The sequence below is a fragment of the Megascapheus bottae genome, chromosome 20, assembly GCF_031878675.1.
Source record: "Megascapheus bottae isolate mThoBot1 chromosome 20, mThoBot2.hap1, whole genome shotgun sequence".
In the NCBI taxonomy this organism is placed as follows: Eukaryota; Metazoa; Chordata; class Mammalia; order Rodentia; family Geomyidae; genus Megascapheus; species Megascapheus bottae.
In genome coordinates this window covers 26,777,368-26,795,609 of record NC_143528.1, presented here as the reverse complement: position 1 = coordinate 26,795,609, position 18,242 = coordinate 26,777,368, and the positions used below count along the sequence as shown (strand labels likewise).

General features: G+C 35.8%; 1 protein-coding gene across 1 annotated transcript in view; it reads right to left on the bottom strand.

Annotated features, from left to right (window-relative positions):
- Positions 1 to 18,242, bottom strand: part of Fbxo8 (F-box protein 8) — a 43,668-nt gene that overhangs the window by 20,791 nt on the left and 4,635 nt on the right. Inside the window, exon 2 of the mRNA XM_090354184.1 lies at positions 1,815 to 2,151. Coding sequence (XP_090210310.1) covers positions 1,815 to 2,143 — 329 coding nt within the window. The 5' untranslated portion in view covers positions 2,144 to 2,151. The remainder of the gene's footprint in view (positions 1 to 1,814; positions 2,152 to 18,242) is intronic.

Sequence of the window (18,242 nt, the reverse complement as noted above, 5' to 3'; positions counted from 1 at the left end):
TGATAAATAATAAACGAAATATTTCTTATCATAGACATTACTAAAAGTTCACGATGGAGTTGGGGCTGGTTTGGAACTCATGTTTCTTCTCCTTAAGCTTTCCCTGGATTACAGGTATAGGTTAACACACTCTGACATGCTCTGATTGAATGCACTTCTTTCGGCCATGAACAGCACTGATTTAAAACCCAAATGAAAAATTCATTCTGATTGAGTTCACATAAGCTTAAAAATAAACTTATGAAAGTGCAAATATAGGAATACAAATGAAGATTCTAGGAGTATCAAATGTAGAAAAAATAAAGAATCTGTCAGTTTTAAAGTACATATAACATTGATTTTAAACATGACTAACAGATTTGTCTCTCACACATTAGCTTTACAAGGATGAAGCAGGGAGAAAATTGTAATAAAAAACTAGTGACTTTTGTGGATTTATTGGCTGAGAAATGCTTAATTTTTATATCTATATTATTGTGATATCAGAAAGCCCAAGTTAGAAATGTCAGTACTAATAAATACACTTTCATTACAGTTCGGCAATTTAGGTTAACTTCTTAATTCTCTCAAATAGATTGACAGTTCGAAATGAGTTCAAGTCTCAGGGTTGAAATTGTGGTTCAACAGTAATATACCTGCCTAGCAACCATCCTAAATTTATACCTTAGTTCTTTCAAAACTTCTTTTTAAAGACTTGTTCCAAAATATTTAATTTATCATTATACAGTTCAATTTTAGTACAAATGAAAGCCTTAAATAAATTTCAATAAATGAAAGGATCTCCAGTATACAGAAACAGATTTTTGTTGTGTGATTATTGTTCTAAGTACTATGTTATTTCTCTTCTCTTTTGCTGCCCTTAGTTAATCTCATACTGTTAACAGTATCTGACTTTGTTACCTGGCATATTATATATACATTTATTTGTTTATTTGAAATAGAAAAGGGAAAGGGGGAAAACAAAATGATTGGGAGGGGGTGGGGAGAGGGAAATGGGGACAAAAACATGAGAAGGGATATTAATATGTGATCTGGCGAATATAACTGTGCCCTCTATATGTTACAATAAAAAATGTACGCATAATCTTTTTATGTGATGCTATTTCAGGAGTAGCTAGGATAGTTACTGATGTCTTAAAGACACTTACAAATTATAATTTTAGCTATTGCTAAAATTTCTGTAATCTATTTTAAATTCAGCAAGTGAATATATCCATGTGCTTTCTAATATTTGTTTACCTCACAAAATAGTGCTTAGAAAAACACACAAATGAAGGTTTTACCAGTTAAGATTTATGCCAGCAAGCAACTTTGGCAAACAGAAATACATAGATAAACACATATATACTTCCGTTTGAAAGCGATAAAAACAATAGCACTTGTGAATAAGTTATTGGTTTCTTTGTCAGAATTCCTGTGAAAAGCATGAACTACTGCAGAATTTAAGACTCCTTGTCTCTGACTATAAATTTTAACTTTAGAATCTTGTGTATTTTTGAAATGTACTGGCGATTTCTCATTTAGAATAACTTTCTGACTGAATTTTAACTTTAAGACTTTGTATATTTATCCTGGCAATTTCTCACCTAGACCAACTGAAACATGTACATCACTATAAAGTGATATTCTTCTCACCCTAAAGCCATCATCACTCCACTACCTTCCTTTTCCTAATATCAAAACAAACTGTGATGACAACATTATCTTTATTTTCCCAGGATTTAAGGTTATCTAATAACACATATGTTATGAAAGAATAAATAAGCACGACCACATTCAGAGATCCACATCAAATATTGGTGGGTTTAACTTACCCTTGCCAGAGAAGTTCATCATTAGCAAGGTCCTGCCAAACACATGATGCCAAGCAGAGGTCAGTTGCATTCAGGTAGGACAAGATGGTAAAGCTTAGCTCTGGAGGCAGCATTTCCAAATTAATGAATCCTTCCTGTTCTTTAGATTTCCTTGCTTTCAAAAGATGGTATATGTCAATGCCTCCTTGGACTTGTTTACGGTGATTAGTACCAGCAAGGCTGCTTGCCGCCATTCTCCTGCTCTGCTCTCTGGTGAGGTAGCCTTGCTCACTATAGCCTTCCTGCTGGAGTTGCTGGTTTCTGGCCACTCTCCACAGCCCTTGACCCATCTGCAAGCCTGCCAGAGTGTAATAAGGGTGACATTAAAAAAGTAAACTATCTTTCCCAGAGGTACAACAAAGCTGACATGAGGCATTCATTTATCAGAATTAAAATTCCTTATTAAGGCCTAATAAAAGCAGTAGTGTATTATGAAGAATAGGTGGACCATTGTAAGTGACAAGTTTGGAGAGAGAAAGTTTCAGGAATGTTTGGTCTGATCATCACCTTCATTGCAGCTTGCTAACTACTTCTAAAGTCCACAGGTGACAAAATCATTTTTCATGTGGTAAAGTTGAAAAGTTACTGATGTCCTAAAGACTCTTACAAATTATAATTATGTGGACTTATGGGCCAGTATTAAATGCAACTCTGATCAGAGCACAGGACTTTAGTTAAAAGGCCTCCAGACACTGCTTTTTATCACAATTCAGGCTAAGCTAAGCTAGTCCCTTTTAACCAAACTCCCAGATGCCGAACAGCTGTGAAACAGACTTGTAGTTTATTCTTACCAGTCTACACTTATGTTGTAGACTGCAATAAAATGTAACATAGGCCCTGAAGTCTAATTCCAAAACCTTATAAATTAGACACCTAGAACTCCAGGATAAATAGCTCAGCAATAACTGACAATTTATCTGGCTCTTTTGTTTTAAATGAAAAAAATCATCAGAATTCAGACCATTTTTCTAGTTCTTCTCTGCCCTGTGGATTTCTGAGGTAACTGGAAAAAAGCACCAGAAGGTGTACTCTAGTCTCCCCAAAGTCTCCATCTGCCTGCAACCACAGCAGTACTGATTCTGTTACATTTCCTTATATACAGATATTTTGAAAACATCTAGTTTGCACTTCAAAACAAAATAAGGAAGAAAAAAGAAAAGAAATTTTTTTTAAAGCACCCAGGAAGACAAAACACAGAAATACAAAATAAAAACCAAAATACAGGTGACCAGACATTGTTGCTGTTCCTAGGAAAAAACTGAGAAATTGAGTAGAACTTCAAAGAGTGTCAATGGTATTATCTCATTACTTAAAAAAAAAAAAAAAAGAAGTAACCTGCATGATGTGTACCAAGTAAGGGATTGACTGCTGTCTGGACAAGGGCTATTATATTAGGTTACTTATTGATGAAAGCAGAAAAAAGTAGTGCAGGATAATTTTTAACTTCTGTTCTTCACACTGAACGGTTTGACATTCCAGTAGCTAAAACTATTAAGTAATGTTACATGTCTCTGTGTGTTAGGAGTAGAGTATACATAACATTATTTTATAGTGTAGGAAAATTTGTTTTTGTACGGAAAAAACTTTTCTTCTCTAGTATAATACAACAAAAATGGTATCAGTTCTTAAATTAGTAGTTAAGCTTAAAAACTATATTTAAAAGGGTGAACAAATGAAGCAGTAGTGCTTGTTAGACACTATACTGAAAATGAACTACACAACTTGTGAGTGGACATGGGAAGGAAAAACTGGGAGAGATTAAATGGAGGGTCCCAAAAGAAATCTACTCTATATGGAAAAGTAACCCCCCTGTACATCACCACTATAATAACAATAATTAAAAAAAAACCCTTCAACTCCCTCCCCACCATAAAACCCTATAGACAAAGAAATAAAAAGACAAACTGAAAACTTGGAGGAAAAAACCCAAAACATATATAAAAGGGCGAGTGTACAAAGTATATAAACAAATCTTAAAACCTAACAAGAAGAAAATGAACAACTCACAAAAAATGAGTAAAAAAACTTATGAATCTAATATTCTTATACTTTATTAGTAAATTTTTGGTGTTCCTTTTCCTGATCAGAAAATAATCTCCATAAGCCAGGCACCGGTGGCTCATGCCTCTAATTCTAGCTACTCAGGAGGCTGAGATCTGAGGATGGCAGTGCAAAGCCAGCCCAGGCACTAAAGTCCATGAGACTCTTATTTCCAATTAGTGACCAGAAAACTGGAAGTGGCGCTGTGGCTCAAGTGGTAGAGTGCTAGTCTTGAGCTAAAAAGCTTAGAGACAGTGCCCAGGCCCAGAAGTCAAGTCCCACGACCCATTAAACAATGAGATACAACAAAAACAGCCAAATTCATCAAGGACAATCTCTCTCTCCTCTCTCTCCCTCTCTCTCTCTCTCTCTCTCTCTCTCTCTCTCTCTCTCTCTCTCTCTCTCTCTCTCTCTCTCTCTCTCTCTCTCTCTCTCTCTCTCTCTCTCTCTCTCCCTCCCTCCCTCCCTCCCTCCCTCCCTCTCTCTCTCTCTCTCTCTCTCTCTCTCTCTCTCTCTCTCTCTCTCCTGGGCTTGTACTCAGGGCCTGAACACTATCCTTGTACTTTCTAAAGGCTAGAGCTCTACCACTTGAGCCACTTCTGACTTTCTTCTACATATGGGATACTGAGGAATTGAACCCAGGTCTTCGTGCATGCTAGGCAATACTCTACCACTAGGCCAAACTCCTGGCCCAAGGACAGTATCTTATTCCTGGGAATCACTAAGATTTTAAGATCCAACCATCTCCCTTCAGGAAGCTCTCAACATAGCATAGCTGTGAACTGACTACCACCATTTAAAACAGACAACAGTTGAATATAGGTTGTTGTCCTCGTAGTACTATGTATTAAATACGTTCTTTGTGTATGGTATGCATATTCAGTATAATAAATCTATAGATTTTCCATTCCTCTGATTCTTCTTAAAATATTTTTAATTAGCCATACAGCAAACACTTTCCTTCAGTTGTATGCTAGTCCGGGGGCTTGAACTCAGGGCCTGGGGCCTGTCCCTGCACTTTTTTGCTCAAAGCTAGCTACCACATGAGCCACAGCTCCACTTCTGATTTGGTGGTTAATTGTAGAACAGAGTCTCATGGTCATTCCTGCCTAGGCTGGCTTTGATCACAATCCTCAGACTTCCGCCTCAAGAGTAGCTACTGTTACAGGTATGAGCTATGAGTGTATGCCTGGCAAATACTTGACTTTTAAAGGATGGATTTTCATTGTTATCTTTTGTATTTCTCTTTCATTTGAAAGAAAAACTTTGAGTGACTTTGGATCAGGATTTTCTCATCCTTATCCTCTATTCCTGATAAGAAAGCCTATCGACTGAATTTCCTGCCAAATGAATTTCCCAAAGCAGCACTTAAATTAGATTGAAGAACGACATTTTGGTTCTCATTTTTTAGGCTGGTCCACCAGTCTACTTTCAACACAAAGCAGCCAAAGAAGATTGACCACCACCACTCTGTGCTCCTTTTAAGGTTAAAAGAGACCAGACTGCTTAGAGAGTAAACAGACAGGATTGATAAATAGGTAAGGAGACAGGGAAATAGCATTTTAAAAATAAATCTGCAAAAGGACCAACTAAAAAATTAAAACTAGGAAATAAACTAAAAAAGCAGAGTGGTGCACCTCCTGCTGTACCTCCTTTTAAATGTTAAATTACAAGATTAGGAGAAACAGTAGGAGCTTTCTCAATTTTTTTCATTGAAATGGTTATAAAATCTGGAAACTTCTAAAGCCTCCGAAGACAGAAAGGACATATGGAAGTCTTAAAAGTCATTTTCATTTGGGTGGGCCTAGCTCATCTTAGCCTCCCTAAACCACTGTCTCAGTGTTAGGAGTTGTTAGACTGATAATGACCACATATATTTGCCTAGCTCAAAAATGATAAAAGATACAGAAAGGAGCCATTTAGAATCTTTAATTCCCACTTCTTCCACGGGAAACAGGGAATGTTTCCGTTTTTCTATTTTTCTCAATTTTTACCCATCTTATACTGAAATAAATCCTTGCTAAAATTAAAAAAATAGATATAACTACATACCTATTACATTTTCAAAACAATAACTGAACCAAATCATTGTAAAGTCACAGGAATACAAAATGACAACGCCATTAGGAAGAACTACTGAGCAGTTTCTTACAAAGTTAACTATATACTTTTACCATATGATCTAGCATTCTCAATCCTTGGTGTATATATATATATATATATATATATATCTTTGTATACACACACACATACACATATACATGAATACACACAAAATCCTACATATGAGAGTTTATAGCAGTTTTATTAGTAATTGCCATAGCTCATAAGGAAGATATACTTAGTAGCTGAATATATAAACCACATGATATCTATACAATAGAATACTACTTACCACTAAAAAATGAGCTACTAAGTTATAAAATATCATGAAAGAAAATTACATGTATATTACTAAGTGAATGAAGCCAATCTGAAGATATGATAACAATTATACAACACTCTGGAAAAGGCAATACTATATCTAGAATGTCTAGGACATTCTTAGGAAAGGACCACAATAGCTCAGTAACTACATTCATATGACCATATAAAATGATACTTTTCGAAATGAAGTTCAAGAAATAGAAACGGTTTGGTTTTTTTTTGTTTTTGTTTTTGCCAGTCCTGGGGCTTGAACTCAGGGCCTGTGCATTGTCCTTGGGCTTTCACAAGGCTAGTACTTTACCACCTGAGCCAATGCACCACTTCCAGCTTTTTCTATGTATGTAGAACCCAGGAATCAAACCAAGGTCTTCCTGCATCCTAGGAAAGCAATCTTATCACTAGGCCAAACTCCTGCCCCAGAGTGGTTTTTATTTTTATTTTTTTAAATTGTACTGTTTGCAGTTCTTCTTTCCCCTTTGGTTTATTCCCTGATGTCACTGTTTTTGATTTCTGTATATAAGTTTATCTGATTTGGAAGGGACAAAGGGTGAAACAATGCAATAATAATACAGTCACCATGTTGGAAGTGAACTTTACAACTAGGGGGAGGTTGGGAGGGGAAAAAGTTGGAGGAAATGAAGGAAGGAACAACACTGTTCAAAACTAAATCTATTCATTACCTGACTTACGTTAACCCCCTAAAATTAAAAATGATATAATATCAAAAATTTGTAGAGTTTGACATTTGGTTAAATATGTCATGTTACATTATAAACTAAGTAGTTTTGAGAAGCATGCTACATTTCATGTGATTTCAAATCACACAGAAATAAATTTTAAGCAAAGTATTTCTTAACTTAGCAAGAAAATATAAATCATTTTAGCTGCTAACATCATCTGACATTTTATTTAGTCATACTTATTCTTTTATACTCTACTGAAGGTAAGCAATCAAACGTGGTCACCGTGATGTCAGACATGTCAAGATTCAAGGTATTTAAGAACAATTTCTGTGCATATCCTTCTAGGGGCATATGGTTAAGCAGCTGTTGTTACTCTTAGGGCTGTTGCTAGGGAACACAAATTCAGAGTGATTTCCCTAGGCTCTGGACTTTAATGAGCAGCATTTAAATTGAGTACTGGATAACATGATTCAGAAAGCGTCTAGAGGGTAGAAAGAAGAAAAGCTAGCAGCTGGCTCTTAAAAAACAAAAACAAAGAGTGATGTGGATGGAGTGGGAATGGAGCTCATGTAGATACAAATAGAACAAAGAAAATTTTCATTTTTAATTTTTCAATATTACACAATAAAGGATCCTTTGGGACTATTCTTCCCCCCTTCATAAGAGTCATGCATTTAATCTCTGGAGAAAATCAAAAAAATTAATGCTCCAACCCCTTTCCCATCCTCCTTAGGGTGAGAGGGACATGGAATACCATAAGTCAGAAAAATGATAAAAAAAATTTCAAAAGGATCTGACAGTCATTCTGCAAGGCATTAAGCAAATCACATAGGGAACATGGTTTGTGAGGCTGTGAAGTCAAACTGATTTTAGTTTGAATACTGATTACTTCCAGATATTGGGGAAATTTTGACTCTGAGCATCAGCTTTATTTTTTCATATGAAATATGGAAAAATAATGATCATAGCAATACCTTAACAGTGTAAAAGGCTGCTGTATCAATGGTAATATGCATAAAGTTCATTATAGGACTAATAACTGATTCATTGTTTGGGAACAATGATTTTCATCAAGTATAAATGATAAACACTTTAATAATTTCCATGACATACTTCAATTGATGTTCTGATGTTCTATTGTTCATGCTGAAATTAGCATAGGTTTGCTGATATTAGCATAGGTTTATCAACAGCAGTGCTATAAAAAAAGATCCTGGGGGCTGGGAGTTTGGCCTAGTGTTAGAGTGCTTGCCTAGCATGCACTCTATGTACCAAATACATAGAAAAAAGCTGGAAATGTTGCTATGGCTCAAGTTGTAGAGCTCTAGCCTTGAGAAAGCCCAAGGACAGTGCTCAGGCCCTCAGTTCAAGTGCCAGGACTGGCCAAAAAAAAAAAAAAAAAAAAGAGAGAGAAAAGATCCTGGACCTAAAAGAGATGTAAGACATGATACAGTTGCATTTTGTCCTGGTTGAATTTTTACACTGTGCAATAGATTTGTATTAAAGTATTGACTAGAAATACAATGTTAGTATTTAATTAATATTGTTATTTACCTGACTTTTCAGTGACTACAGTAAAAGTTATTTATATATATATATTAATTTTTATTTATTTATTTATTCATTTATTTATTTTTTGCCATCCCTGGGTTGAGTTCAGGGCCTGAGCACTGTCCTTGGACTTTCTCAAGGCTAGAGCTTTACCATTTGAGCCTCAGCACCACTTCTGGCTTTTTTTTTTTTTTTTTTTCTAAATATGTGGTACTGAGGAACTGAACCCAGGTCTTCATGGATGCTAGGCAAGCACTCTACCACTAGGCCAAACTCCCAGTCCCAAAAAGTTTTTGTTTTTTTTGTTTTTTGTTTTTTTTCTGTGCCAGACCTGGGCTTGAGCTCAGGGCCTGAGCACTGTCCTTGGACTTTCTCAAGGCTCCCACTTGAGCCTCAGCACTACTTCTGGCTTTTTTCTATATATATGGTGCTGAGGAATTGAACCCGGGTCTTCGTGCATGCTAGGCAAGCACTTTAACCACTAGGCCAAACTCCCAGCCCAAAAGTTAATTTATATTAACACACAAAATCTTATACTCCTACATATTATATATTTTGGGGTGTTGTCAACAATTGGTACCCACAGAAGCTCTGCTGTATAGGAGCATGGTGAAAAGGTGCATTTTTCACTCTTATTCCCCTTCTTTCCAATCCACTTGGATCATCTTAATGGCTAGCAAGGGGCAGTGTTCTAACACATGAACTATATGTCCACAGAGATAAAGGCAAGTCAAAACAAGATGAGATAATATCAAAAGAGACATTTGTAGTGAATCGGATGAAGATCCTATTGGCCACATCTAGGAGAGTTTGAAAATCAAAATAAGATTGGATTATAACCTTTTTCATGACAAAGAATCCTTAGGTCTCCATAAAATCTCAATAAAAATGCTAATGAAGAAGCAGGGGAAGTTCTTTCTTAACAAGACAATACCAACTACTAAAAACAGAGAATAATGAAGTCATAAAAATCACTACTTTACAACCTCCAAAGGAAACAAAAACAATTCAAGCAACAATTATCAATCGAAGCGGTATGGAATTTGATAACTGGAATGTTTATGGACTCTCAAAGTATGTCCTCACATATTACTACTACACATGTGTTTAAGATCTACTTTTAGTTCTTCAAGTATTAATTTTATTAGTCACAAAATAAGACAATATAATTTAAACAGATGTTGAAAGTTAACATTTTTGTTTTCAACAAAAGGTAAAAGACAGGGCCATGAGTGTAGGCTAGTGATAGAGTGCTTGATTAGCATTCACTAAGTCTTTGGTTTGATTTCCCAGCACTACCACATATACAGAAAAAGCTGAAAGTGGTGTTGTGGCTAAAGTGGTAGAGCACTAGCCTTGAGAAAGCTCCCAAGGATAGTGCTTAGGTCCTGAGTTCAAGCCCCAGGACTAGCAGAAAAAAAAAAAAAAGATAACAATACTTTATGTGCTTAGGATGTGACACTCTAAGATGTACAAAACATCAATTATATTGTATTCTAGACAAAGTCCATAATGTGAACTGAATCATGAGAATTTCAGAAAAATTAAAATGAAATTTATAAAAGAATAGAATAGTTCCTCCCACTTAATCACCAAGGCCATGAAAGTCATAGAAAGATGAACAATTAGCAAAAGTTATTGTGGTTAATATTAGAACCTGCCTGTAACCAAAGTCTAATAGTTTGGAATCCAAGCATGAAGATTGGAAAAACTCTGAGTTCAAGAATAACTGCTCAAGACATGTGAAAGGGTATCAATGTACGTGAATTAATGCACCTTCTATCTGGCAAATATCATGTAACCCTTTTACTAATTACAATAAAAAAAGAATAACTGCTACCTCTGTGATAGTGAAATACTGAAAAATATTACCAAAGGAAATAGCATTATAGCACTATAATCTAAGTATAGGGGACCCTGATAAGAAAAACAAAATATTAAATTAGGAATTTTTGCCATGCTTAAAAAGGAAAAAAATTTTTTGTCAGTCCATGGGCTTGAACTCAGGGCTTTTCTAAGGCTAGCACTCTACCAGTTAAGCCACAGCACCACTTCCGGCTTTTTCTATGCATGCGTACCAAGGAATAGAACCTGGGTCTTTGTGCATGCTAGGCAGGCACTCTACCACTAAGCCAAACTTCCAGCTGGAAATTTAATTTAATTTAATTTTATTTTATTTTTTGCCAGTCTTGGGGACTGAACTCAGGGCCTGAGCACTGTCCTTTGGCTTTCCTCAAGTTTAGTGTTCTACCACTTGAGCCACAGAACCAGTTCTGGCCTTTTCTATGTATGTGGTGCTGAGGAATCGAACCCAGGCCTTCGTGCATTCTAGGCAAGCACTCTACCACTAGGCCAAACTCCTGGCCTGAAGGAAATTTTATTTTTAAGATCAGATAATTTCTTTCCTTTTCTTTTCTTTTTTTGTTGGTTATGGGGCTTGAACTCTGAACCTGGATGCTGTCTCTAGGGTCTTCAGCTCAAGGCTAGCACGTTGGTCCACAGAGCCACTTCCAGTTTTCTAGTGGTTAATTGGAGATAAGAGTCACATGGAGGGGCCGGGAGTTTGGCCTAGTGGTTAAAGTGCTTGCCTAGCATGCATGAAGACCCAGGTTCGATTCCTCGGTGCCACATACATAGAAAAAAGCCAGAAGTGGTGCTGAGGCTCAAGTGGTAGAGCTCTAGCCTTGAGAAAGTCCAAGGACAGTGCTCAGGCCCTGAGCTCAAGCCCAGGACTGGCAAAAAAAAAAAAAAAAAAAAAAAAGAGTCACATGGACTTTCATGTCCCGGATGGCTCTGAACCATGATATTCTTGAGTAGCTAGGATTACAGGCATATGCCACCAGCATCTGGCCGGATAATTTCTTTGACATCAAGATAGGAGAAAAAACAAATTCATGCACTATTTTTGGTGTATGATTTAGTCCTTCCAGTTTCTGGCCATGCACATAAAGCACGTAATATTTATACAATAACATAAATATTAAGCGGTAATGTTATGTTTTTGCTATGAACTTAATACTTTGTGCCAAGCACTCATCTCGTAGTTGGCAAACAGATTTAGAGTTTAAACTCAGTCTATCTGATCCAAAGCGCTTATTCTTAACCAACAAACCACATACCCAGAGCAGTTAGAAAGCCTGCTGGCAGAGATGTTTTACCATCTGTTTCTTCACCACCAGTTCACATCTCTTTCACTTCTGTCACTGTTTATACCTTATGGTTAATCTCAGACATCTCTGATTTTTGAGACTACTGCTCTTGTGGGAAGAAAGCAGCCTTTGAAGTGAAAAGATATCTAGATTGAACTTTCAACACAGACTCTGATTATTTTGTTTTTCTTATCATGGTCACCTATACTTAGATTATAATGCTATTTCCTTAGGTAATATTTTTCAGTATTTCACTATCACAGATGTAGCAGTTATTCTTGACTCTGATTAGTCAATAAACCATTTTGTTATTTGTAAATAAATTCAAATTTTTATCCTATATTTAAATAACATTGTAGAATATGACCTGTAATAGGAAGTTTACAGTAAAAGGTCGATTTGTATCCATTCTTTCTATTTCTGATAACTTTTGCTTTGTTTCTCCATTCTAGAGTTCATTTGATTATTTTGGACTTAATAATCTGAAGTCATAATCCTGATCCTAAATTAAGTTATTTTAGAAGTACTAACTCTTACTAGGGAAAAAAATAGCAGCAACTAGCAAATATATAGGTTGATACAATATATGCAAAACCAGAATTTGGCAAATAAGGTCAATCACAGACCATAGATATACTTTTCCTGGCATTTACACACTATCATTAGAAATCTTTAAAAAATGAACAAACCCATTAAAATGGGCAAAAGACACCAACTACTTACCGAAAGAAAATATGCCAATGGTAAGCAGGCATACAACATAGGATTGTAGGCCAGCTGAGCATAAAGAACAAGATATTGGTAGATTACCTGCTTTGTAAGTGCAAGGCCAGAGTTCAATTCCCAGTATTGACAAAGAAAAATAAAAAACAGAAAAAGAACATATCACCAAAGATTGCTGCAGTGTCTCAAGTGTTCTGGATCTGGATTATAGAGTTAATTATATAAATCTAAACAGACCTTTATATACACATATAACTAGGTTGCACAAAAACAAGACTAAAAGCTAAATAAAGTAGGTAGATTGTATCAATGCCAATATCTTAGCTGTGATATTACATTATGGTTTACAAAATGTTAACAGGGAAGTTAAACTATATGGATGATCTATCTGTATATATTTCACTACTATAATCCACAATTTTCTCAAAACACACACACAAAACTAGAAGACAGAATTGTACATTTGAAAGGAATAAACTTATGGTATGGAAGTGATATTTTCTTTCTTTCTTTCTTTCTTTCTTTCTTTCTTTCTTTCTTTCTTTCTTTCTTTCTTTCTTTCTTTCTTTCTTCCTTCCTTCCTTCCTTCCTTCCTTCCTTCCTTCCTTCCTTCCTTCCTTCCTTCCTTCCTTCCTTCCTTCCTTTCATTCCTTCTTCCTTTCCTTCTTTGTCAGTCATGGGGCTTGAACTCTGGACCTGGGTATTGTCCCTGAGTTCTTCAGCTCGAGGCTACTGCCTTGCCCCTTGCACCATAGCGCCACTTCCAGTTTTCCGGTGGTTAATTGAAGATGAGTTTTACAGATTTTAGTGCCCGGGCTGGCTTTGAACCTTAATCCTTAGATCTCAGCTTCCTGGGTAGCTAGGATTATAGGCATGAGCCTGGCTAACAAAACTGTTTTTAACCACTATAATTATTTTGTTGTTATCTTTGTAGTGTTATGGCTTATATTCAAGGGTTAATGCATATCGGGCAAGCACTCTACACTATATTCTATGTTGCAAAGAAGTTTTTTTTTTTTTTTTTTTTTTTGCCAGTTCTGGGCTTGAGCTCAGGGCCTAGCACTGTCCTTAGATTTTCTCAAGGTTAGAGCTCTACCACTTGAGCCTCAGCACCATTTCTGGCTTTTTTCTATGTATGTGGTACCCAGGAATCCAACCCGGGTCTTCGTTCATGCTAGGGAAGCACTCTACCACTAGGCCAAACGCCCGCCCTCCCCCCCCCCCCAAAGAAGTTTTAAAGCAGAATCAGTCTTTAATGAATGCTCTAAAATGAATAAGCAAGAACACAACAAGTCAGATGATATTGAGATAATTTAGGTAACTTCAAATAATGTTTCTAATATAATCGAAGGAAATTATTTTATTTATATTTTACATATCTTAGTAAGTTTTATTTAAATCTCTTAAATTCTGTACGTATTTATTTCCATTCAACTAGCAATAATCATTGTTAACAGCAATAATTTATTAGGTATTGACTTAATTTAACTTGGTGGAGAAGCAAATAAAAAATCTAAAAGTAAATATTTAAGTATTTTTTATTTTCTTTAAATAACTTTCTAGTTTATTATGTTGAAATTAGAAAATAAAGACTACTTCATGTCTGCTTTAGAGAAATGTAGGATTATTTTTTTGATGCTGACAAAGAGGAAGTGAATTTATTCTATAATCTTGTTTTATGTGGCCTTAAATATATCAAGTAAGGTTCTAAATTTTTTGTCAAAATAGAGAAAATTACTGGGGCCGGGAGTTTGGCCTAGTGGTTAAGTTGCCTGCCAGGACTGGCAAAAAAAAAAAAGAAATCAAAATAGAGAAAATTACTTTTAATGTATATAGCTTCTATGAATCTTAACTAAAATAATTCATTGAATTATCTTTTAATGGCTAAAAATGTAAAAGCTGTCTCAATTTTCTTTAATATAAAAATTTGAAAAGCAGAATTATAGCTCTGTAATAGAGTCTAAAGTTTGGAATTGAAATTCCTCTAGCGCTGTTCTTTCTGCTAAGAAGCGTTTTGCTATACGGGGTCTTTTATTATTCCATATGAAATTTTGAATTGCCTCTTCTATTTCTTTAAATAATGCCATTGGTATATTGATGGGTATTGCGTTGAATTTGTAGATAGCCCTTGGCAAGATTGTCATTTTCACAATGTTGATTCTTCCAATCCAGGAGCATGGGAGGTTTTTCCATTTCCTTAATTCTACTTTAATTTCCTTTTTTAGGGTTTTAAAGTTTTCATCAAAAAGGTCCTTTACATTCTTAGTTAAGCTAATTCCTGGGTACTTTATTTTCTTTGAGGCTATTGTGAAAGGAGTTTCTTTCCTGATTATTGCCTCGTTCCTCTCACTGTTGGCGTAAAGGAAGGCAGTTGATTTTTGAGGGTTGATTTTATAGCCTGCTACTCTTCCAAAGTTTTGAATCAGCTCAAGGAGCTTGGGAGTAGAGTCTATAGGATTCTTTAAATACAGGATCATGTCATCTGCAAAGAGGGATAGTTTTATTTCCTCTTTCCCTACTTGGATCCCCTTTATGCTTGCTTCTTGCCTTATTGCACTGGCTAGGAAGTCTAGTACTATGTTAAAGAGTAGTGGAGAGAGTGGGCATCCTTGTCTCATTCCTGATTTTAGAGGGAATGGATTTAGATTTTCACCATTAAGTATAATACTAGCAGTGGGTTTCTCATACACAGCCTTTATTACATTGAAGAATGTTCCATGGATTCCTAGTTTCTCCAGAGCTTTTAACATAAACTTGGTACTGGCACAAGAACAGGCCTGAAGACCAATGGAATAGAACTGAGGACCCAGATATTAAACCACAGACCTATGGCCACCTAATCTTTGACAAGGGAGCCAAAAAAATAGAATGGAAGAAAGACAGCCTCTTCAACAAGTTGTGCTGGCAGAACTGGTTAAGCACCTGCAGAAAACTAAAGTTGGATCCTTCTTTGTCACCTTGCACTAGAATTAACTCCAAATGGATCAAAGACCTGGAAGTAAAAGCTGACACACTGAAAACTTTACAGGAAGGAATAGGAGATACACTAGGCCTCCTTGGCACAGGTCAAAACTTTCTTAATGAGGACCAAGAATCACAACAAATCAGAGAAAGGCTGGATAAGTGGGACTGCATTAAACTGCAGAGCTTTTGTATGGTAAAGGACATAGCTAGTAAACTAATTAGGAAGCCTACAGAGTGGGAGGAGATCTTCACCAACCAAACAACGGACAAAGGCCTCATATCTAAAATATATCAACAACTCAAAAAATTGAATCACTCCAAAACTAATCTCCAAAGTAACAACCATCCCATTAAAAAATGGGCCAAAGACTTAAAGAGAGTTTTCTCTGAAGAAGAAACAAAAATGGCCTATAGACACATAAAGAAATGCTCAACATCTCTGGTCATAAAAGAAATGCAAATCAAAACAACTCTAAGATTCCACCTCACTCCAGTTAGAATGGCCAGGATCAGGAAAACGAATAATAACAGATGCTGGAGGAGATGTGGCCAGGAGGGATCACTACTACACTGTTGGTGGGAGTGCAAACTGGTTCAACCACTATGGAAAGCAGTGTGGCAGTGCCTCAAAAGGCTAAACATAGAACTCCCTTATGACCCAGCAATTCCACTACTTGCCATTTACCCAACCATCCAGAAACAAGTGCATACTAAATTCACTAGCACAACAATGTTCATTGCAGCACTATTCACCATAGCAAAGATATGGAACCAACCTAGATGTCCCTCAGTTGATGAGTGGATCAACAAGTTGTGGTATTTGTACACAATGGAATTCTATGATGCTCTCAGAAAGAATGACATCGCCCCATTTGTTAGGAAATGGAAAGACTTAGAAAAGATCATATTAAGTGAAGTAAGCCAGACTCAAAGGAACTCAGGCTCAATGGTTTCCCTCATTTGTCATAATCAGTAGAAACCTTGGGCTCTACTAGCAGAGATCTGCAATAGAGCAAAATCTTGATACATAAGGCCATATAGTATGAAACTAATTGAAAGGACCTCCAGGATATTGAAACAAAAGCCATATAACGAATGATTGTTGTCCTTAATGTACTATGTTGTCTCTCATCTCCTTTGCTGTCCCTTGGTTATCTCATATTGTTATAGTATCTCACTTTGTTATCTGATATATTGAATTTATTTGTATTTGGTTATTTGAAATTTGATTGGGAAGGGGGGAAAACCAAGATGGGTGGGGGGTGTGGGGGGGAGGGAAACGGGTACCAAGACATGTGAAAGGGTATCAATGTATGTGAATTAATGCACCTTCTATCTGGCAAATATCATGTAACCCTTTTACTAATTACAATAAAAAAAGAACTACAGTTTAGTCTAAAAAATTCTGTTGCAGCACAGAACATAGAAACTCATACCTAAAGACCACTACAAAATAAACATTAGCAATAGCCAGGCACTGATAGATCATGACTGTAATCCTAGCTACTCAAGAGTCTGAGATTGGAGAATCCCAGTTCAAAGCCTGCCATGGCAGAAAAGTCTATATAATTCTTATCTCCAATGAACCACCAACATGTGAGCCAAAGTGGTAAAGCACTAACCTTGAGAGGAAAAGCTAAGGGACAGTGTCAGGCCCTGAATTACTGGTACAAAAAAAAACTCTATCACATATAATTGTGTTAAAACTGGTAAGACTTGCTGTATTAATTCCAATAGATCATTTCATTTCTAAAAGAGACTAATGTTTGCTCTTCTTTAGAGCATTTGTATATCTATTATTAAATGTATCTGCAGAATAGTAAGCAGTTTTAGTCAAAACATCCCTATACAATAAGTTAAACACCAAATAATATATTGCATAACAAAGGGTAACTGTACTAATCCTTTTAGTAATTCCTTGACATTACGCATTTCAGATGGCACATGCTAGATGTAACGAAGAATGGCTTATATACTGCTTATCTATATAAAATCCATACAATGAAAGATGAAATGGAAGTAATGAGGTCTAAAGCAAACTACCTGATTACTTTTGTTTGAGGTTTATAAAGCTCTTTTTGAACAAGCAGTGATAAATCATTGGTATGTAATGACTGACAGGCATATGACTAAACTCACTTAAGTATGTCATTATGAATAGCTAGTTTTCTTCAATATTTCTTTATGTAAACATGAGAATGTGTTAATAATGTCCAAGCTCAGATAAAAGTCTGAAACATATACAAAAGAATTATCTCACAAACAAATTTTACTCAGTTTTAAAGGTAAGGAATTTCACAGACTTTTAAAATGAATTTTTTGGTGCTTTTGAGTAGAGTACCAACTTGATGTTTGGTTATTTTAGGTTTTAAACAACTTTAGGTTGTATAAAGTAATATTATTTATTGGCATAAGGATGTGGGAGAGTTTCTGACAAAATAATTTCTATGATACATTTAGCATCAAATTTGTACCCTGGCATTTTATTTCTTCATATCCCCCCAAAAACAGACCACTGAAGTCATTTAGATAGACAAATCTTTAAAAGAAAAAATACCCTGATAACAAATCACATTGTCAAAATTTCAGAGAAATGAAAGAAAGCCAGGTCCATGAGGAGGTCTTTCTAAGAAGAAAGGGGAAATAGCTAAGTACCATGAGGTGACAAGGTGCATTAAACACATAAAAAGGCCCCCACTCATTAAATTTAAAGATCTGTTCCTACAAGAGTAGTTTTCCTTCCTAAAAAGCTATACCATTTGTAGATTTTTACTTAATTTCAGATAGGTTTACCATATTACTTTGTTTTCTGAAGATTTTGTCCTTTGGTATTGTTGTAAACAATGTAAAAA